At 40.8% G+C, this 23,111-nt stretch overlaps 1 protein-coding gene across 3 annotated transcripts in view; it reads left to right on the forward strand.

The window, feature by feature from the left end:
- ZSWIM6 (zinc finger SWIM-type containing 6) overlaps positions 1 to 23,111 on the forward strand; it is a 163,929-nt gene that overhangs the window by 68,463 nt on the left and 72,355 nt on the right. For 2 of the 3 annotated variants that reach the window (XM_050946872.1, XM_050946873.1), the window contains exon 2: positions 18,212 to 18,568. In XM_050946872.1, the coding sequence (XP_050802829.1) occupies positions 18,212 to 18,568 (357 nt within the window). Of the gene's footprint in view, positions 1 to 11,629; positions 11,650 to 18,211; positions 18,569 to 23,111 lie in introns of those variants that run through there. The other variant, XM_050946874.1, reaches the window with a different exon arrangement.

Genomic DNA, 23,111 nt, shown 5'->3' on the forward strand with positions numbered 1-23,111 from the left:
ATCTATGAATTTATGAAAGTGTTGCTCTGTCCTGCAAAAAATACTTCCAGACTATAGAAATCAAGATGGCTGAAGAACTACCTGACAGAACAAGAACTCAGCTGTATTTTTGGTACAAGAGGATTTTTTTACTCTTGATAAAAGAGCCAGTTTGAAAAAAAATAGATTTTTCAGTTTTGATGAATCCTGGAGAAGCTGTCAGAGAATTCTCAAAGTAACTTTATACTATTGAAAAAGGCATGATTATTAATGCCATAATAAAGATGTGTGTGTCATGGATCTTTCATTTCTGCTTAACCAAAAACTCTCACACTTTGGACCAATGTACAGAGCTGCAGCTGACAATATGCAAGATGTTACCATCTCTACCCCAATTGGCCATAGAAGTTTTTTTTTTTTAAATGAAGGATTTAGTGTGTGTGTGTGTGTGTGTGTGTGTGTGTGTGTGTGTGTGTGTGTGTGTGTGTGTGTTGTACACACACACACACACACACACACACACACACACACTAAATCCTTCATTTAAAAAAAAAAAACTTCTATGGCCAATTGGGGTAGAGATGGTAACATCTTGCATATTGTCAGCTGCAGCTCTGTACATTGGTCCAAAGTGTGAGAGTTTTTGGTTAAGCAGAAATGAAAGATCCATGACACACACATCTTTATTATGGCATTAATAATCATGCCTTTTTCAATAGTATAAAGTTACTTTGAGAATTCTCTGACAGCTTCTCCAGGATTCATCAAAACTGAAAAATCTATTTTTTTTCAAACTGGCTCTTTTATCAAGAGTAAAAAAATCCTCTTGTACCAAAAATACAGCTGAGTTCTTGTTCTGTCAGGTAGTTCTTCAGCCATCTTGATTTCTATAGTCTGGAAGTATTTTTTGCAGGACAGAGCAACACTTTCATAAATTCATAGATTATAAAATCAGAAAGGACCACTATGATCGTCTAGGCTGACCTCCTGTGTGACACAAGCCAGAGAACTTCCCTACGTCCATTCCTGTTTGAACTAGACCATATGTTTTAGAAATGCATCCATTCTTGATTTTAAAAATTGCCAGTAATGAAGAATTGCCCACAATTCTTGGAAAGAGTTAACTAGTTCCAGTGGTTAATTACTTTCACTGTTAAATGTGTCTTGTTTCTAGTCAGGGCGTTGTCTAAGTTCAACTTCCAGACATTGGAACTTACTATACCATTGTCTCCTAGTTTGAAGAGCCTTCAACAACCCTTTTGCTCCACATGTAGGTTCATTTAGACTGTGATCAGGTCATTCTGTAACTACTTCTTTGTTAACCTGAATTTGATCTCCTTGAGTCCATCACTATAGGCATATTTTCCAATCCTTTAATCATTCTTGTGACTCTTCTCTGAACCTTCTCCAACTTATCAATGTCTTTCCTGCATTGTGGAGACCACAACTGGACACTATTCCTGTAGCAATCGTACCTCTGTCAAATACAGAGGTAATATAACCTCTTCATGCCTCTTTGCACCAGCACAGGGAGCCCTTTGTAGCCCCACTGTCATGGGAGTGAGTTGATGAGCTGCGGCTATGACAGCAGAACTGCAGTGGACTCCCTGCACTGCCGCTGGGCTGATGGCACCTGATCCCTCTAGGCACAAAGTGCAGGGATGGCTGTGGTCCTGGCAGAGCAAAGTCCTGGCTGATGGTCCCTCCTCTGCCCCACCAGGACCACAGCACCCTTCCTCCTTTGCACCCTGCACCTGCAGGGATCAGGTGTGCAGCACAGGGGACCTTCTATAGCCCTGCTGTCAGTGGAGTGAGTGAGCAGGGCAGACCAACCTGGACTGTGAAGAGGAGGACTCCCACCATTGCAAGGGAGGCTGCTCTGCTGCTGAATGGCTTCTGTCCTCTTGATTATCTGAACTCCCAATTATCTGAATAAAATCATGTGCCCATGCTCCCCAGATAACAGAGAGTATGCTATATTCATATTTCCAGGGGCAAGAACAACTTTAGGGCAGTTTACCAGTAACAGCTGAGCGAGAATTCCCTGTGTCCCTTCATATTTAAAAAAAATAAAAATAAAAGTAAAAACTATACATGAGAAAGTGAGACCTGGAATACAAAATAAATTACATTCGTAATTGCAGGCCAAAAACTTGTCACATTCGGTTACCTCACCCTGAGTCATGTTTTTTGGTTTGAAATAGTCTGCAAGCCACTCATTTGGGGGATCTATTACAAAGAACACTAGGGCGGAGTCCTAATAAAACGTACAGTGTTTTTCAAAGGGAATAATTTAGAATAATGCTAGTCAAGAGTACCTAATATCAGAACAAACAGGCAATGAACAGCATATAATTCTGCACATTATGCAGCAGCATTAAATATACATATTAGTAAGGTAGCAGATGCTTTCATTCTGAAATTGACATGTAAAGTAGCAGTCTCTCTCAGCAGGGTGCTGCTCTATGTGAAGCTCCTTCACATGTAATGAATAGCTAATTTCAGTTTTATAGTCCATGAGAGACTGAAGGGGAACGAGGAGGGGGAGAGCATATGAGCAACCAAAACCAGCAGGATATGTGGAGATGTGCTTTTAATGGAGGAACATTTCAGAACTCTTGGGGGTAACTTCATGAAGAGGTTTGCTCATCTGTTACTTTGTATTCAGATTGAAAAATTATTCTTATAAACGGACAAGCCAGCATTTGGTTTGTATGCTGCAGTAGGGAGAAGGTCGTAGATGGACGTCTTGATCTGTAAAGAGAATGTGTACTGAAAAATGGGTAAACTTTTCTTATCCCTTTATTCAGTGTCTAATCCTCCATTACAGGCTCCCTCTCATAGGTACAGGAAGACTTAGCTAGTAGGTAAATCTGACATTTACATGCATATTTTTCACTGAGATCAGGAAAAAACAGGATTTTCCTGCTGAATAAGTAAGGTGCTAAGAGGCTTCTGATGCTCCCATATTTCCTATCTATATATTTTTTTTGTTTAGAAATATTTCCAGGAGGCTAGATTGAGAGTTGAAATATGCATATAGGTCAGTTACTCAGTTGAAACTACTGCAGTCCATGTGAGGAACAGGCCCTTCTGGAACACCACTTCTACAAATCTGGACTGCTGAGATTTGCCTGGAGGAAGATGATGTACAGCGGGCATAATAGGGCATCTGTCAGTTCTGTATTAAAACATTGTGGTTGTAAGTGGGAAAAGCGAATAAATGAAGTGGTTGGTAGTGTTTGCAGCTCTTGGTAACTCCCACATATATTATCTGTGGAAGAAGTCTTCTGTTTGGCTATGTGTATGGGAAAGGCCAGACGATAAAGTATTGTACCCTGCAAGCCTTGATACATGTAGCCTAAACTACCTTGTTATGGTATACAATCTATTTGAACCCTTTTTCAACAGGTAAAAATAACCTGATCATATTGCAGTCACACAATTTCTTGGCTCTCTCTATTACTCCACTCTAAACTAAACAATCTTTTGCTTCCTGTTGAAAGAGAGGTTGGGTGATTTTTGTTTTGTATGAAAAACTGAAAACTCTTTGGCTTGGGGCCCAGATCTTTCCTCTGATTTATTCTGTTAGAGTGAAATTAAAGGGGAAGATTTCCAAAAGGGGACTGGAGCCTTTACTTTTGTTGTTCTTCTTTTCGGTGATACTGTACCTTAAAGACACAAGTACCCTTTCAGAATAAAAAATACAGTGAAATCAAGAGAACTAGCTCAAGGAGAGGAAGACCTTTCTGTTTAGGGGGCCTGATTCTTCTCAAGTACTGAGCATTACAAATACCCACTGACATCAGTGGAGGAGTTGTGGTGTTGACATCTCTAAATGTTAAGGGCCTGATTTTCAGTTCTTTAATTAGTAGTCCATAATTAAATTACAGAAAATGGCCCTACTGTATTAGGTCACCCCTACTCTATTTGCCTACCAATGCAAGATAGTTTTCTACACTGTTCTGAGGTTATTTTGTTGTACTCTTGGCTCGAGTAGAACTGGGACCTCCATTGAACCTCTAAGATGTTGTTATACAAGACTAATCAGTATTTAATTTTAAACTTGTCTAAATCTAGCTGTTGAAGCTCATTATGAGAACACAACATGATACAGCTGACATCAATTTAATAAATTCCACTGTCCCATATTTTGATTGTATTATGTTTTAGTGTTTTTCAGTCAGATCCACAATAACCATATTGAAGCAGCAGCATACAGTTTGTTCTTAAAACTCCAAGGATGTGCTACTCAGCATCATGGAAGTGGAGAAAAGATCTTTGAGAGGAAAATTCCCACACCTTCACATTCAATTTTTAAGTCTATATAAACACTTTTTTTTTTTTTAAGCAAACTAGTTGATAATAGACTTTTTTTTTTCCCTCCCTGAGAACTTAGAATGTTCCTTGGTTCACTTCCAGTGTCCTTTTGATGCATGATTTGTTCTACTTTTTTAAGCTGTTTTTTTTTTATTTAATTTCCCAGTAATTTTTTTCCCCTCCCATGTTAAGATTCCCCCCCCCCCCCACTCTTCTTTGACAGGGTCTTTGCCCTTGCTCTGCCGCAGTCTGCAGAGAGTTTAGATTTCCTCATGTGGTGTACTAATGAGTGAAAAATAAGTTGCATTTTATTGCAGGAGCCCTCGACCAGCCTGTGAGCAAGGGGATGTTTAGCCAGCGTAGCCTGTTACTCATTCAAGTACTGTGATTGTGGATTGTGTATAAGAACCTGAATAGGTTAGACCTGAAACTTTCTTGTTCTGAACAGAAAACTATTGCGAAGTGACTATTTTGGCTCTCTTCACTTTGTGGAACTGGGATTTCTTAACTGTTCCCACTTACACATTCTGCACTTCAGGTTTGGGTTTTGGGTCACTTCTTACAAGGAAAGCAGGGTACTATGTAGCTACTATTGTCCACTGTGGTTGTGGAGATGAATAGCAGACACTGCATCTCCTAAGACATTTAAATCTGCTTAATAGGTTTTTAAAAATGGCAAATGGGCCACTAATTCTTGGTCAACATGGGCAAATCACTTGACCTTGATTATAAATATGGCTAGCTGTCTCTTCCCCCTTCCCCCCCCTTGTCAATTAAGATTTGGGATACCCTAAAGTAGAGGGTGTACATTCCTAAGGATTTCTTGGCACTAGGCAGACAGCTCTGGTATGTCAACTCATTGAAGACGTGTAAATGGTTGATTTTTAGAAGAGTAGCCAGTTGTGGAATAAAGCCATTGACAGTAAGCTAAGTGCTTGGTGGCTGGCTCCTGTTTACCTTTTTTGAATTAAACTCCTTAAATCCCATCTGACGTGTCTCTAAGGAGCAGTCTTGAGTTGTGACTGGTAGTGTGCCAGCATGGTAGAATGACAGGAATGTTTCGAGAGGCCTAGATTTAGGGAGAAGCAGCACAAATGTCAGAGTACTTTGTTAGGAGGGAAAGACTGTTGTACTCTGCATTGTGGATTGGGCTCCCAGGACTCCAAGCTGTCAGAAAATTATGGATATGGTGAACACAAGAAATTTCTCTTAAAATTTTGCTACATTTCAGCATTTATATTTTAAGTGCAGTTCAGCAATAGCAGCTGGTGTTAGTTTGATTTTGTCTTCTCATTGATCCCTAAACGTCTACATCTTAAAGTATATATCTTAAAATAAGATGTACTGTAGGAGCTAGAATCAGACTTGGGTTTCCTGTCCAGTGTTCTGATGCACCCAACAATTACCATTTTTGGTGTGGGTTTTTATATCCAGAGTTTTAGCGATCTTCTTGATTTTAAATACCAGGAAGAGACTGTTTGTTTTATACAATATGGAAACACTTCTATTGAGCAGCAAAAGATTGAGTACATTTTGTGAAAACTAGCTGCTATTGTGTGGGTTAATGTTGTATGCTAGTGTTGTCACTCTGGTTTGTGGTATAAATGACCTTTGCATGCATCCTTACAATTTATTTGTTTATATTACAGTGGGGTCTAGATATTCCAATCAAGACTGGGGCCCTGTTGTGCTAGGCATTCTACAGCTAGAAAGAGACTGCCTTTCCGCAAAATGTTTGCAACAGCTATCCTGGACTGACTCAGCTGTGATGTTGAGTTTTGACAGATTTTTATCTGGCTGCTCTTTCAGTGCTTTGGTGTTAGTGATTTTTTCTGAACTGCTCTGTCAGGAAAGCTTACATAGTTCTTCCTTATTTTTTCTGGAATCCGTTGTAATGCATAATGACCGGAGGAAGTTACAGTAAGCATCTCTGCTGTGGAAACTTACATCCCATATTGAGCCCATTCTTAAACTCCAAGTCTATCACAATGAGCTTACTATAGTAACACTTTAAAAATATCTCCTCCTCCTCCTCCTGCATCCATCTTGAGTGTGTTATATAACCTAAAGAGGAATTTAGTGTATATTCTGGCTATTGCATGAACAACATGCTGTAAATGAATAACTTGCTCTAAACAAAAAGAAAAACATTTAACTTTCAATTATTTGACAAACCTGAAAAGACTTATAACAAACAGCCTGGGTAGTTCTATAAAAATAGGTATGCAGAAGAGAAGGGTGGAAATACAGCAGCATTTAGAAGATCTCTGGGGATGCCTCCTTTTTTCCAGGAGCTGCTAAATACCATTTTTCATCAGTCATAAGCACGCCATTGATTTTAGCTAGGGGAAAATGACATATCCCATTATTAGGAATTGGAATGGGAGTGGCTGTTTGCTTTTAAGCAGACTATACGCATACTTAAACTTATAGGCAACATTTTGTTCTCTTAAGAACACTGCCTTCACTTACTGTAATAGCAAAGGGTTACTTGTGGTTGGATTAGCTTAAATACCTTTATTGCTCAACAATATATTAATGCTGGTATCTTACTACTTCTCTCCCCACACCCCTCAGTGGGAGCTGAATCAGGCCCTTCATCAAAAGAATGGGAGACATTCAAAGCTGAGACCATTCTGAGAGTCAATCAGGAAATTATTTCTGAGAGTTTTCCTCCTCTACATCACTTCCCTCCCTCTTCAAGATTGTGTGTTTCTTTCATAATATTCATAAGCTCCTTTAGCCTCAGAAACAAGACACACCCAAGATTAATCTCAAATATTGGTCTTGAATGATATGGCATTTTTTAAACGCAGTTGAGAGAAATCCACCCCACTGATTATTTTTTTAAACAGATTTCAACTACTAAATAGATCTATCTTTAGACTTTTTTCTCTCTTTAAAAACCTATTACTTTTTTTGTTCACATTTCGGCTTAAAAAATTGGCTTTTCATAGAGGGGGAGAGGTGATTGCTTGCTTGATTAAGGGGTATTTGTGTCTGAAAGTGGGCTGCAGACCCACTGGCTCTTCACTTCAAAAAAGATTACATGTTAAATAGAACTGTAACTCATAGACCTGAAATAGGGAGAACATTTTCAGTTATCATTAGGAAAGTAAACAGCAACTTTCCCCATAAATAAAATATTCCCCATATTGTCTGTTTGTCAGGCAAACCATTTTCTAAGATATTTAGGGCTGCCGACAGTGGTAAAAATTTATCCTTTATTTAATGACACTAACTTTTTTTTTCCTTGTCATGTTACTTTAAGGATATTTTAATGAAAGTAAGATTTTTGGTTTGCATTCACTTGATCATGCTGCTTTTTCTGCATTTGCAGTCATTGTCCCCTATTTGTGATATTGCAAATGGTTGCTGTGGCAGTTATTGGCATTTTACAAATATGTGTGATGTGAAAACTAAGAAGCAAGAGATGACAAAACCACTTCATTCTTAGCTTATGATGAGGGAAGCAAAAAACCAAAATATTATTTATTGGTAGGTATATCTCCAAACAAAGTTCTCCTTTGGTTGGTTGGTTTTTATAGTTTATTACAAGATGTGCAATCCAGTGAGATTTTTAAGGATGCAATATTAGTTTTACCTGTTTCCATGTCAAAACAACGACAAAAAACCTTTACCAAGAAACCAGTCTGGAGATCTAGAGATCTATACTGCTATCCAGAAGACCAATGTTTGACTTCCATACTTAGACTTCCTTGTCTATACTTGAAAGTTTTTTGCTGCTTTAACTTTGCTAGCAAACCCCACCTCGTGGAGAAAAAGTATAAAACTGTGTCTACTGCTTATAGCTTATTCCTGTTTGCCAAAGAGATACAAGCTATACTGGTATAACTGCATCTACTCTCTGGCTTTTACTGGCACAACAATGTCAGTTTAAAAAATAATCACAGCTCACATGGACATTGCCATGCCACTAAAACTTAAGGCCACATCTACACTACAAACTTCAGTTGACGCAAGTTATGTTGGCATACGGCTGCTGCGGTTAGCTTATCGCTTGTGTACATGCATACTTTGCTGTTTGTCTCAGCCCTGTGCATACTTACCAGGCATGCTTGTGTCAGTGTAAAGTGCAGTGCACTGGGATAGGTATCCCAGTATGCCCTCTGCTGCTGTCCAGTACAATTCCTTTTGGGCAACTTTAGCCGTGTGTTGTGGGCAGGGGTGGTTCCAGGCCCCAGCACGCCAAGCACGTGCTTGAGGCGGCAAGCCGCAATGGGCACTCTGCTGGTTGCCGCAGGGGCGGCAGGCAGGCTGCGTTCGGCGGCTTGCCTGCAGGAGTTCCGCTGGACCTGCGGCTTTGGTGGACTTCCTGCAGGCGTGCCTGCGGAGAGTCCACTGGACCCGCGGCTTCTGGACCTCCCGCAGGCACAGCTGAGGGAAGTCTGCCGAAGCTGTGGTACCAGCAGACCCTCCGTAGGCAAGCCGCCGAAGGTAGCCTGCCTGCCGTGCTTGGGGCGGTGAAATGCCTAGAGCCGCCCCTGGTTGTGGGGTAGAAATGACTCTCAAATCCCACAAACCTGCATGGCAGTTTTTGAGGTCTGCCATCTCTAACAGAAGCCTGGAACCTGTAGAGCTTTACCTTTGTACTGTTCTCATGACCATTGCATGTATAGGACACATGCTGCTCCTGTATTTGCAGACCCACAGGAAGAACTGCAGTAACAGGGGCTGTGACTCTTTGTTTGAGGACAGATTGCTAAGGGACATAGAGAAAAACATTTCAAGGTTGTTGGTGACATTTATGGAGCACCTACAGACAGTGGAGTGCCGAGCAGTGGCTGCAGAACTTCTGAATGTAAAAGGCCACATTCCTAGATTTGTGTGTCAACCTTGCCCCAGCCCTCAGGGCAGGGACACCAGAGTGAGAGCTGCACTGAGAGTGAAGTGAGTGGCTATCACACTCTGAAAGCTTGCAATGCCATATTGCTTCCAGTCAGTGGGAAATCATTTTGGTGTTGGAAAATCCACATTGGGGGCCATTGTCATGTGAGTGTATAGGGTTGTTCATGGTCTTCTGCAATGTGCAGGACATAGTGAATGGAACTTTGCAGCAATGCAGTTCCCAAACAGTAGTGGGTTGATACGGCTATGCATGCTGTCTATTTCAGCACCAGAATATATCATCAGAAAGGGCTGTTTTTCTATGGTTATGCAAGTGTTGGTGAATCACCAGGGTTGCTTCAATGATAAGAGTTGGCAGGTCAGGGAAGGTGCCTGACGTTTGCATCTTTAAGAACACAGGACTGTTCAGAAAGCTGCAAGCAGGGATGTTCTTTCTGGACTGGAGGATTATCACTGGCAACATTGAAATGCTAATAGTGATTCTGTGGGACCCAGCCTGTTCCTTGTTCCCATAGCTCGTGATGCCCTGTGCTGGCCACCTCAACAGCACCAACTAAAGATTGAGCTACCATCTCAGCAGGTGCAGAATGAAGTTTAATGTACTCTCTGTGGATTAAAGGGATACTGGCAGTGTTTACTAACAAGATTGTATCTCAGTGAGAAGTATCTCAGTGCTTTTAGTTACTTGTTGTGTCTTGCATAATATCTGTGGGGCAAACGGGGAAAAGCTGCCAAAACACTCTTCTCTTATTCCCATTAAAAACTTTCAATGAGACAAGCTTATTTGCTCTTCAGCTTTGGAGTGCCTCTCCACAGCACGACTTCCCAGCCCCAGCCATGGTGAGTATGGCCTACCAGGGGCAAAAGGGGGAAGACATTTCAGTCCCTATTCCATTGGCAAGGGTACAGGGCAATGACACTGAATATTGGACAATGTATCGTGGGTGGTGGTGGTGTGGTTTTAGCTGACATCTCACTCCTGAGGGCCACAAAGGTACAGAGAGCATGGCTACTACTGGTGTCCCGAAGCTGTCTGGGCCTGATTGGTGCTATCTTGTTTATTGCAGTGGTGCCAGCCGAACTCATTGCAGAGTGGCATGGGGAAGTGTCCTACCATGGATGAAGAAATTAGGCAGCTGTTCCTAGAAAACTTTGGGAGAGAATTGCAGAGTATCTCCATGAAAGTTTCATTGAGATCTAAGAGGATCCAAAGAACATCCCTATGTACAAAAATGAAGTGCACCACTTGCCCTCTTCTCCCCCCCACGCCCCATAGCAGATACCAACTTTCTCTGTTTGTTATAATTCTACCTCTTCTTGTAGGAGTAAAACAGCAGTCAATACCTGTCTTATTAACTTGGGGATGGGCCAAGCCCCATCTTTAAATTTGAACTCTAAGGAAAAATACCTGCATGCACTTACCCAAGTTTTCTTCCTTTTCATTGGGCTCATCCATGTACGACTGGCAGAACTGGATATTCTGTGGCACAGGCTCAAACAGGTCCTGGCTCGTGGCATAACTAGATCCTCCACCACATCCTCCCCCCTCTACCTTGCTGTCCATGACAGGTCTCTAAATCTTGGCCTCTTTTGAGGTATCCACAGTGGTCTGTGGGGTGCTAATGGGGTGTCTACTAAGTATGGCATGAATCTTATAAAAGCATGCGACTCAGCACCAGATCAATTTGTGGTATGCCTGCTGCAGTTCCTTCATTTTCACATGGCACTGCTGCTGATCCCTGTCATATCCCTTTACATGCATCCTCCATGTAGTCAGCCACACTTCAGTGGCTGGTCTGTAATTGTGCCTGTACAACCTCTTCTTCCTGCAGGCCCAGGCAGTCCAGTATGTCCTGTCTGCTCAAGACAGGAGAGAGTCTAGTGTATGGTGCTGACACTGAAAGTTGGGCAGTTGCACATGAGAGCTCCTTGGTGTGCTTGTCAGAGTGGGCAATCAGGAAGACAGTACAAAAATATGTGGAGATTTTTTTTAAAGAGGAAGGTGGCTGCCCTTGCCATAATGCTGGGGCAGTGGAGTTCACAGTTGTGACCAGAGCAGTCCCTGTAATAGGGAATGGGGCATAGTGGTACAGCTGCTGGAGGACTGCTAGGCATGACGTAGGTAATGGAGTGTCTGCGTTCACACTGCATCAACATCTGTAGGTTGACTGTGGCTCAGTACCATTTGGAGAAGTGGCTTTGCTGCATCACTGTAATGGGGCACTCACCTGGAGAGAAATTTGAGCATAGGCATATGTACAAATAGATCAATGGAAGGCGATTGACATTGACCTAACTGGGTAGTGTAGATCTGGCCTATGTCTCTTGTTCTCCAGGCTGAGAACAGTACTGAGGAAGCTGCTCTCCTTCCACAGTGGTGACCGCCATGGCTGATGTGGAAGTGGTTACAGAAGTCATACTATTTAGCCAGAAGATAAGGAGTGGAACTTGAAAGAATCCTAGAAGGTGTTTACACACAAGGTATAGTTCTGAGAAGAATGTGAAAGCCCTGTTGGATGTGAGGATTTAGAGCAATGACAAATCTGGTATGTGCACATCTATGGAAAACGGCATTTTACCTTAGTCTAGAAATAAGAATTCTTTTTGGATGTTGGGCTAAAATTTTATCAACAGCTTTTAGTAGTCATTGATAAGTCATGACAAACTTCCTTTTATTAAAGGCTGTGGTTTAAAAATAAAAAATGGTTTTCTTCTGAGTTTCATTGCCAGTAACAAAAATCAGACACTTGCTCTGTAAACCAAGGTCACTTTTTTTTTTTTAAACAGAAATGCTATAATCAGAGTTACATCACTGTGTTTTAGAGGAGGGTGAAAGCCCCTGTAATGCACGTAGGCAGTTGTAAAATTCTCAGGCCTGGAGGTCTGAGGGAACAGACTTTGAGGAAAGTCTTGGTAAAAATTTAGTCACCAGCCACATTTTGCATACACCTGGCTTTCTGTATGAGGTGGGAAAACCTCATTATGCTGGGGTATGATGCTTGCTTGAGGTCCACTGATGTAGTGATTGTGTTAATATTGTTGTTGAGCTGCCATGCTTGCTTCCAAAAAAGCTTTAGGATGAACTTTAAAGCTGTCAGTGAAGTGTGCCTGTGGTGCTATCTACTGTTGTAATCCACCCTCTTCCTGGCATGTTGGGAATTGTTACATGTTAAATCATAGCTATCTTCTTTATATTTTTTGCGACAAAATCCATCTTTAGTGTGTGTTGGGTGCAGTTCAGTAGTGAGGCAAAACTTATTCTAGACAGTACGTATTTTCAGGACATAAACTACCCCAGACTGAATATTTGTCACGTACAACAGACGCCTTATGTGCTGCTGCTTAACCTTTCTTTCTCTCCAAGTTATCTTGAACATGGTGGTATAAAGGTACTATGGCTGGAAGTAGTTTCCATTTTAAACCACAACTTTCCCTGGTTTATAAATTGTCCATTTAAATTAGCTCCAGGTGGAGTGTTGGCATACAGGTTTTTAACTTGGAAATTAAATTTGTTTCTTTTAGGGTGTATTAAAGTTCACACACAATTTAGTTTAGGAAATGTCTTTGTACTCTTTAATTTAAAACCATTTCCACCTTTAAAAGAGTAAATTGGACAGATGGTGAATGTCGTCTAAACTCTTGTTTGCCCTGGAAAAAATAACAACCAGTCAGTTGCTGAGTTTTGAAAAATGGATAATGGAAACTCAAGAACTATTTTCCATAAAGAATGTAGTGGTTTGAGAGGGGTGGTGAGGCAAAAGCTTACTTGTCACGTGCTTTTTAGTCCACACAGTAGTAATGAATGTGCCAAGAGGTACAGTATTCATGTCTTATCTGGCAGACCAGTCTGCTAATACCATTTTAAATGATCATTTGAGATAGATAGTATGATTCTGATAAACCCACTCAAAAATTGTGTAAGAGAGGATTCTCCACATTGGGCTCTCTAGAGAAAATCCCGATTTCTTAGCTCAGGCTCATATAAATTCTTCCTTGCCTTTACTGTTACTTTTTCTCCCAAGAAGAAAGGCCTATAATAAGTAACTGCAGTGCACATCTATCTCCCTCCTCTACTGTCTCATTCATCTTCAGAACTGTGTGCAGAGATTAAACAGAAAACGTATGGCTAATCTTTATGGGAACCATATAGGTAATCCTTGTTTGCTACTTGGAAACATTTAGGGGGTTAACAGATGAATTTTAAGAAAAGGCTGTGTTGTCCAAATGCTGTTGCTGGTACACTTCATTTCAGTTTTAAGATAATGAATGCATATTGGATGCAGTGTGATAGTGTTCTCTGGAGGCACATTACAGCAAGCTATTCAAAATCACTTGTTAATCTTTAGGCTATTTTTTGTGATCCAGTTCTGACATTCTTATGTTTTCTGGAAAGAATAAACTACACCCAGTGGTGATCTCTGGTTGTATTTTAATCAAAGGTTTCTGGTAACTTTATAAACCAGGTGAGTGAAGCTTAGAATGGCTTATGCCATCAAAATTCTCAATTGTAAAGATGTATTTTTAATTTGTATAATTCAGGTGTAGTTTTTTCTTATAATTGGACTTAAAGAGTAGCTCTCTTCTCTGAAAAGGGGGTTTAAACTAGACATGTATTTAAAGGGAAAGTAAACTTTAGAATTGTGATTTTTAGCCTATGTCATTTATAAATAAGGGTGAATATGGGGCTCAAAAGTTAAATAACCAGTGATTACCTGAGAGACAATATTCTTCCACAAACTATTATAAAGGAAAGCCAGTGTATCTGACTGTATGTCATCAATTAGTGCATCCTTGCCCACTTGGAACAGGAACAGGCTTTTAATTTTAGATATTTCCTTTTTTGCCCAGAATGGTACCATTTTATGGTAACTGCAGTGCTGAGCTATAGTATATTGTGCACGTAGAATTTTCAAAACTTTTACATTCTAAATTAAATTTTAAAATAAATAAAATTGCATCAAATTCCTTTCCCTTCTCCCTGTCTTTATCTACAGTCCCACTATATCCTTCAGCAACAGAAAAGTAAAATCCATCATAGACATGAACATACCCATTCAAACATACTTTTATTTTCTACAAATTTCTTTTTATAAACACAGAATATCAAATTTGAGTATATTAGAGGATACTTCAGTATAATATGGCAGTGGAAATTATTTTCAAATGTTTAGTGTGGAGTGAAGCATCATCTGAAACTCAATGTTTACTACAGTACTCGGTTTTATAAGGATGTGTTAGGTAAGAGTATATGATACTAACAGTTATAATCTGGCTGCTGAAAGATGCAAAGTAATTTTGCAGTGATTGCTTCAAATTTTCGTACTAATGGCCCTTCATGGCACAGTTCTCTTTTAGAAATATAGCACCTGAAAACTTCAGTAATTTAACATCACTGTTTTTCTGCAGTCAAACAGCTCCTTGTTTGTCAATGTTTGTCTTTGAATGTTTAAACAAAGGTTAAATTACATAGTAAATGAGCCACATTTGACATGCATCTAAATGCTTCAACTGACTTCCTAGGCACACTTTTCAAAAACACAAGGCTCTTGCAGATTGCAAAATGTCAGGATGGCTTTAACTATTGGTTCTATGCCATTGTTAAAGATATTAAAACAATTAATTGATTTAGTTAGGGATTGGTCCTGCTTTGAGCAGGGGGTTGGACTAGATGACCTCCTGAGGTCCCTTCCAACCCTGATATTCTATGATTCAAGCGCTGAAGGGACAAGGTGAAACAAGCTATTTATTGGAGCAAGTATATTGCAACCAATGTAGACTTCTTTGTTTCAAACCCATTTGTCAACAGATTGACAAATGGGCTAACAAATATCAATGATGCTATTATAGTTTCTGTATTTGTATTTTCTAAATAGATGTAAATAAACATTGAACATCAGGGAAGATATGCATTTTTTTTTTTAAGAGAAGATTCCAATTGCAACTTTTTAGAAGCAAGTACTGTGAAAAAGTATGACAGGTTTGTAGTAGTGGAGGCTTTCCATTCATCTGGGCTCAACAGGCAGTGAAATGTCAATATTTTAGAGTTCCACTGGGAGTAACTGTTCCTTGGTCTCCTCCAAGGAGTATGGACATTTCTCTGCCTGTCAGGGAATACATTACTGCAAATGAAAAGTTGTTGTAGCTCTTCCTTCCTCTACAAGCATAGCAAGTCTATTTACTTCTGCTGCAAACTGTCAATTAGATTTTAGTACTCTGAGTTCAATGTAGGATATTGAATTTCTAGTTTTTAAAAGAGTGAACCTGCACAGGAGGGAAAATGGAGCAGCAGAATCATTTCACTGTTTAATATTCTGCATTGCTGTGGGAGGCCCATTCAAAAGGTAATACAGAGCAACAGTTGATAAATTTGTTACAGCCTAACTGTTCTTCTGAGATAGATCTTGCTGTGTGTGAACTTTTTTTAGACAACATATATTGAACTTCCATCCATTTGCTATTAATGTGCAAAGAGAAAAGAGGGGGAAATATTGCTTCTTAACTTAAACACTAGTACGTTAAGACATGGCTGATTAGGAACTTATGTATTTTAGGCTGCAATAAAATGTGATAGTCTTTTTTGTTTAAACCTGCTGTCATCCTACAAAGTGTAATGTATTACTGTGTTACCATTGTTCAGACCAGAATCTTATTACTAATGTTAGCATTTACAGACTTTTACTGGAAAAAAATTTATGATGTCCTAAAGAAGTGCCTTTTGTGTGTCCAAAATGAGTAGGAATTTAAATACTGTTTTTTTTATTTTGAATCCAAATATTTCTCAAGAGACCTTCACCTTCCCAAAAAAACACTGTTTAAATTTGAGATTAATTATAGGTTGTTAAAAGTCAAACTGATAACATTAGGCAAGATCATTTGTAGCACAAGTTTTTCCAAACAGCCCTGCAGACCATTTTACATTGGATCTTCATCCTATTGACATTGATGGGAGTTTGGCAGTTGATGTCAGCAGGAGTTGGATGGTATCCCTTAAGCCTAATCTGCATCACAATTAGTATTCAAATCTAGGTATTTTCTAAGTACATAGATGCAGACTGGAAATAGCTCAAAGGTGATAGGGAACTTGATAAAAGAAGAATCTCTCTATAAAAGCAGCTAAACTAACTGATCTAATTTGTATTCATCTGTGGTAAAGGAGCACATTGTTTAAATACAGTATTTGAAGCTGCCTAATTTTTAGCCATTACATTAAAGTAATATGTCCTGAATACGTGTGTGTTTGGTTTTGTTTTTTTATCCTTAAAAAAAAAAAAAAAAAAAAAAAGTGATGGCGTTTTCTACTCCCCTTCTGTATTTAAGTGCTTTGGGTGGACCTGAGAGCAACAACATATTGGAGGCTTGCTCTTGCTTCCATCCCTTTCTTTTCCATGCATGTTCTAGCTTACTGTCTCTTCTGTTTCACTGTCAGCTCTGCTACTGCTGTAAGTGGCAAACATCGTCCTAGAGAGCCAGGGTTAGAGTGTACATGTGACGCTGAGGAACGTACCAGACTAATGGAACTGAATGTAACCCGAACAGTGATGCTGACTATGCAAAGTGATGTCAAATGTACAGTGTAAACAAATGGAAAAAATAGGGCGTGTTTCTTCTAATCTCTCAGTTCTCATAATTTGAAGGGTTTCTTGTAACAACTGTAAGCATAAAATTGTTGGCCAGTGTCACGATTTTTCCAGCTGACGTAGTGCCCCATTGGTGTTTGCTAACAACATTTATTTCAAGAAGCATGTTTGAAATCAGTTTTTAAAATTTGTTTTAAGAGTATTTGGTATTCTTCCTCAGCTATAATAAATGTATATGGTAGTAACTTTCTAGTGCTCATGCTGATATATGGCATTTGATAGTCAATATATCCCAGTGTCTTGGAGAAAATTTACTGAGCCAAATTTACTGTTTATGGGTGAATTCCATTATAATAGTCCCACTTTTTGCTTATGCTGTTGATGAATTTGGCTGGTTACACAAGACACATTTCCGTGCTCCTAAACAAAACAAACTAAAGAACAGCATAAAGGAATAATGAAAATAAAATATTAGCAGATTTAAAAATCATGTTTTCATGAGGGGGGGAAAAGGTGGGTTGAGCACAGACTCAGACAACCTTTGTAATAATACTGATGCAACAGGCAACTTGGAGGTGGAGGGGACTTGCTATAAATATCTATTGAAGCAAATAATTTTTCCCCATACAAAACTGACCCGTTGCTTTGTTCCTTTCCTCCACCACATTACAGAGGAAAGTGAGTTCATAGTGCATACTACTAAGCATTTGATTATGTTAATTGTAGCACAGAATTAGAAGGATAGCTTTTCGTATATTTCGGTAACTGTAGCACTTTCCATCTCCAGAGTGCAGTGCAAACATTAACTAATTTTACCACATCATCCCTGGGAGGGTAAGCATTAACTCCAGCTTACTGATGATAAAACAAAGACAGAAAGGTTGAGTGACTGGCATGGCAGGTCAGTGGTAGAATGGAAATTAGGACTCCAGAGTTTCTGATGAAAAGGCGTGTGCTCCATATAATTAGAGCACCTCTCTCACTTACCAATAGAATGTTAAAACTTGCTGCTAGATGTGGTCTGTACCTGTAGAGTTGAAAAAAATTACTGCTGTAAGAATTTTTAAGGTTACTGGGGAAGCTTGTCACTGGTGTGATCAGGCTCAACTCTTTCATTCTGTATTTCTTTTGCCAGAGTGAATGTTTTGTTGATTACCAAGCTTTTATGAACACTTATACAAGGGGTGGGTGGGAGAAATGCTTGTTGAAAAGCTTTTTGGCTGGATCAGTAGGCTTTCTTGGATATGAAAAAGTTCTTTATTGTGTTCTAAATGCCTTATTCTATATATGAAGCCATGAAAGCTAGATCTCTTTAAAAAAAAAAAAAAAAGAGAGAGAGAAAAAAAGATGCATTGCATTTCTCAAAAATAGATAATTGCTTTTCTTTGTTTAAAAAGAAAAAGTACTTGACAGTGAGATGATAGCATTTTACTGAATAATGTAAGGTCTCTTGTTTTCTTGTACAGGTTTCCACTTGAGCGGCACGGTGACAGATCCTGCAATGCAATCGGAGCCAGAAACTGTTTGCAAGGTAGCTATCAGCTTTGATCGTTGCAAGATTACCTCAGTGACCTGTAGCTGTGGAAACAAGGACATATTTTACTGTGCCCACGTTGTCGCACTCTCTTTATACCGGATCCGCAAGCCAGATCAGGTCAAACTGCATCTTCCCATTTCAGAGACACTCTTTCAAATGAACAGAGACCAACTACAAAAGTTTGTACAGTATTTGATCACAATGCACCACACAGAAGTTTTGCCAACCGCTCAGAAATTAGCAGATGAAATTCTTTCTCAGAATTCAGAAATCAATCAAGTCCATGGTAAGTTTAGCAACTGCTTTTCCTTGTCTTCCCTTTGTTCACCATTGTCGTTCCTTCATTTGTTTTTTTATTTTTTTGTATGGAGTTGAGAAAATCAGGTACTGTATGTAAATGTGGATCATTATTCTACCATTACTTTAAGATGGCTTGAAAAAAAGTGCTAGTTTGCAAGAGAATCCATGTATAAGCAATACGAGTGATCTATATTGCAATATCGTATAACTACTGTAGCAATGTAGTTTGATCCATATTACGATTACATTTTTGTTTTTCTGATCTTTCTACAGCCATCTTATTAAGAATACCTAATTTGCAGTAAACATACTGAATATATTTTTGATAGTTTCTCTTTACTGTTAATCTTTGAAATTCTGCTTCTCCGTAGCTTCATTTCAAAGGCGCTTTTAAAAGAAGCAGAAAAACAGATACAATATTAATATTTTTTCTTTGATTAAATTAAGTTTTCCATGGTCCTTTTGTTTGGATTTTGTTCTGCATTGGAGTCAGGAGAGGAAATGGGAAAGGATAATGTATTAAAAATGTAAGGCCAATTGGCAAAAAACTGTTCTAGCCTTGCCATTGCAGGAACATTTAGGTGCAGTTGTTCAGTGAGGAAGCATATTTGACTGACTTTGTTCATTTAAAGTGCCATTTGGTTTTGTTCTGCTATAGTGCCCAGTATGTAGTAAGGACTTTCCAAATGTTTACGAGGATTGGTCCCTGCTCATAGGAGCTTTCAATCCAAGGACAAACAAGTACACAAATTTCAGAGGAAAAGGAATAAGACTAGGCAATTTGTATGTACAAGTCAACTTGATTCACGGTAGGCAGCACAGCACAAGTGGATCATGTCCACATTTTGGTCCACCTGAGAGGGCCTTCCAGATGGGAGCCACATAGAAGAAGGCACAGTGGGGATTGTTTTGAGAATCAGATGGAAAGGTGAAGTTGGGAGCAATGGTGGAGTGGGGTGGGCTTTGAAAGTGGTGGAGTGGTGTGGGCCAGAAGCTTATATATGATAGGCTACTGGATGGGAAGCCCGTGGAAGGAATCAGAGAAAGAAGTTAAATGATCGAGGAATATGAGTTTAGTGGCAACATTTTGTCTCGGCTGCTGGATGGGGAGGTCAGAGGAGAGGAGTACTCAAGATGGAATATAATGAGAACCTGAAATGAGAGAGCAGCAAAGAATCCTGTGGCACCTTATAGACTAACAGACGTTTTGGAGCATGAGCTTTCGTGGGTGAATACCCACTTCTTCAGATGCATGTAGTGGAAATATCCAGGGGCAGGTATATATATGCTAGCAAGCAAGCTAGAGATAACGAGGTCAGTTCAATCAGGGAGGATGAGGCCCTGTTCTAGCAGTTGAGGTGTGAAAACCAAGAGAGGAGAAACTGGTTCTGTAGTTGGCAAGCCATTCACAGTCTTTGTTCAATCCTGAGCTGATGGTGTCAAATTTGCAGATGAACTGAAGCTCAGCAGTTTCTCTTTGAAGTCTGGTCCTGAAGTTTTTTTTGCTGCAGGATGGCCACCTTAAGGTCTGCTATAGTGTGGCCAGGGAGGTTGAAGTGCTCTCCTACAGGTTTTTGTATATTGCCGTTCCTAATGTCTGATTTGTGTCCATTTATCCTTTTCCGTAGAGACTGTCCAGTTTGGCCGATGTACATAGCAGAGGGGCATTGCTGGCGTATGATGGCGTATATTACATTGGTGGATGTGCAGGTGAATGAACCAGTGATAGTGTGGCTGATCTGGTTAGGTCCTGTGATGGTGTCGCTGGTGTAGATATGTGGGCAGGGTTGGCATAGAGATTTGTTGCATGGATTGGTTCCTGAGCTAGAGTTATTATGGTGCGGTGTGCAGTTACTGGTGAGAATATGTTTCAGGTTGGCAGGTTGTCTGTGGGCAAGGATTGGCCTGCCACCCAAGGCCTGTGAAAGTGTGGGATCATTGTCCAGGATGGGTTGTAGATCCTTGATGATGCGTTGGAGGGGTTTTAGCTGGGGGCTGTATGTGATGGCCAGTGGAGTCCTGTTGGCTTCTTTCTTGGGTTTGTCTTGCAGTAGGAGGCTTCTGGGTACACGCCTGGCTCTGTTGATCTGTTTCCTTATTTCCTCGTGCGGGTATTGTAGTTTTGAGAATGCTTGGTGGAGATTTTGTAGGTGTTGGTCTCTGTCTGAGGGGTTAGAGCAGATGCGGTTGTACCTCAGTGCTTGGCTGTAGACAATGGATCGTGTGATGTGCCCGGGATGGAAGCTGGAGGCATGAAGGTAGGCATAGCGGTCGGTAGGTTTTCGATATAGGGTGGTGTTAATGTGACCATCACTTATTTGCACCGTGGTGTCAAGAAAGTGGACCTCCCGTGTAGATTGGTCCAGGCTGAGGTTGATGGTGGGGTGGAAGCTGTTGAAATCATGGTGGAATTTTTCCAGAGTCTCCTTCCCATGGGTCCAGATGATGAAGATGTCATCAATGTAGCGTAGGTAGAGAAGCGGCGTGAGTGGACGAGAGCTGAGGAAGCGTTGTTCCAGGTCGGCCATAAAGATATTGGCATATTGTGGGGCCATGCGGGTGCCCATAGCAGTGCCACTGATCTGGAGATATATATTGTCATCAAATTTGAAATAGTTGTGTGTAAGTATAAAGGCACAGAGCTCAGCAGCCAGTTGTGCTGTGGCATCATCAGGGATAGTGTTCCTGACAGCTTGTATTCCATCTGTGTGTGGGATGTTTGTGTAGAGAGCCTCTACATCCATGGTGGCTAGGATGGTGTTTTCTGGGAGGTGACCAATGCATTGTAGTTTCCTCAGGAAATCAGTGGTGTCACGGAGATAGCTGGGAGTGCCAAATGGACTAAATGTAAAAAATCCACTGCTATCTACATACTACACAGACCACAGTGAGAGATTATGCCATACTCTATCAAAAAAACTGAGGAACCACCTGATCAGTATCCTATACAGCAAACAGGAAAACATCAAAAAAGAGCTCTCCAACCTGGAGACTCTCATTAATAACCAAACTTCTATACAAACGGACTTCACTAGAATAAGACAGGAGATCTACATTACTCACTTCACCTCTCTACAAAGGAAAAAGGACTGTAAGCTGTCTAAACTCCTACCTGCCACATGAGGCCACAACCGTGATACCCCTAACCCACCCAGCAATATCGTCAATCTATCCAACTACACACTTAGCCCAGAAGAAAAGTCTGTCCTATCTCGGGGACTCTCTTTCTGCCCTGCCATCCCCACCAACATGATACAGTTCTGTGGCGATCTGGAAGCCTACTTTCGCCGTCTCCGACTCAAAGAATACTTCCAGGACAACACTAAACAGTGCACTGATACACAGGTGCCCTCCCACCAACAGCACAAGAAGAAGAACTCCACATGGACTCCTCCTGAGGGTCGAAATGACAGTCTGGACCTATACATTGAATGCTTCCGCCGGTGTGCACAGGCAGAAATCGTGGAACAACAACATCGCTTTCCTCACAACCTAAGTCGTGCAGAACGCAATGCCATCCACAGCCTCAGAAACCACCCTGACATTATCATCAAAGAGGCTGATAAAGGAGGTGCCGTTGTCATCATGAACAGGTCTGACTACCAAAAGGAGGCCGCCAGACAACTCTCCAATACCAAATTCTACAGGCCACTTCCCTCAGATCCCACTGAGGAATACACTAAGAAACTACAGCATCTACTCAGGACACTCCCTACACTAACACCAGAAGAAATCAACATACCCCTAGAGCCCCGACCAGGGTTATTCTATCTACTACCCAAGATCCACAAACCCGGAAATCCTGGACGCCCCATCATCTCGGGCATTGGCACTCTCACTGAAGGACTGTCTGGATATCTGGACTCTCTACTCAGACCCTATGCCACCAGCACTCCCAGCTATCTCCGTGACACCACTGATTTCCTGAGGAAACTACAATGCATTGGTCACCTCCCAGAAAACACCATCCTAGCCACCATGGATGTAGAGGCTCTCTACACAAACATCCCACACACAGATGGAATACAAGCTGTCAGGAACACTATCCCTGATGATGCCACAGCACAACTGGCTGCTGAGCTCTGTGCCTTTATACTTACACACAACTATTTCAAATTTGATGACAATATATATCTCCAGATCAGTGGCACTGCTATGGGCACCCGCATGGCCCCACAATATGCCAATATCTTTATGGCCGACCTGGAACAACGCTTCCTCAGCTCTCGTCCACTCACGCCCCTTCTCTACCTACGCTACATTGATGACATCTTCATCATCTGGACCCATAGGAAGGAGACTCTGGAAAAATTCCACCATGATTTCAACAGCTTCCACCCCACCATCAACCTCAGCCTGGACCAATCTACACGGGAGGTCCACTTTCTTGACACCACGGTGCAAATAAGTGATGGTCACATTAACACCACCCTATATCGAAAACCTACCGACCGCTATGCCTACCTTCATGCCTCCAGCTTCCATCCCGGGCACATCACACGATCCATTGTCTACAGCCAAGCACTGAG

This window comes from Gopherus flavomarginatus, chromosome 3, assembly GCF_025201925.1.
Source record: "Gopherus flavomarginatus isolate rGopFla2 chromosome 3, rGopFla2.mat.asm, whole genome shotgun sequence".
Lineage (NCBI taxonomy): Eukaryota > Metazoa > Chordata > Testudines > Testudinidae > Gopherus > Gopherus flavomarginatus.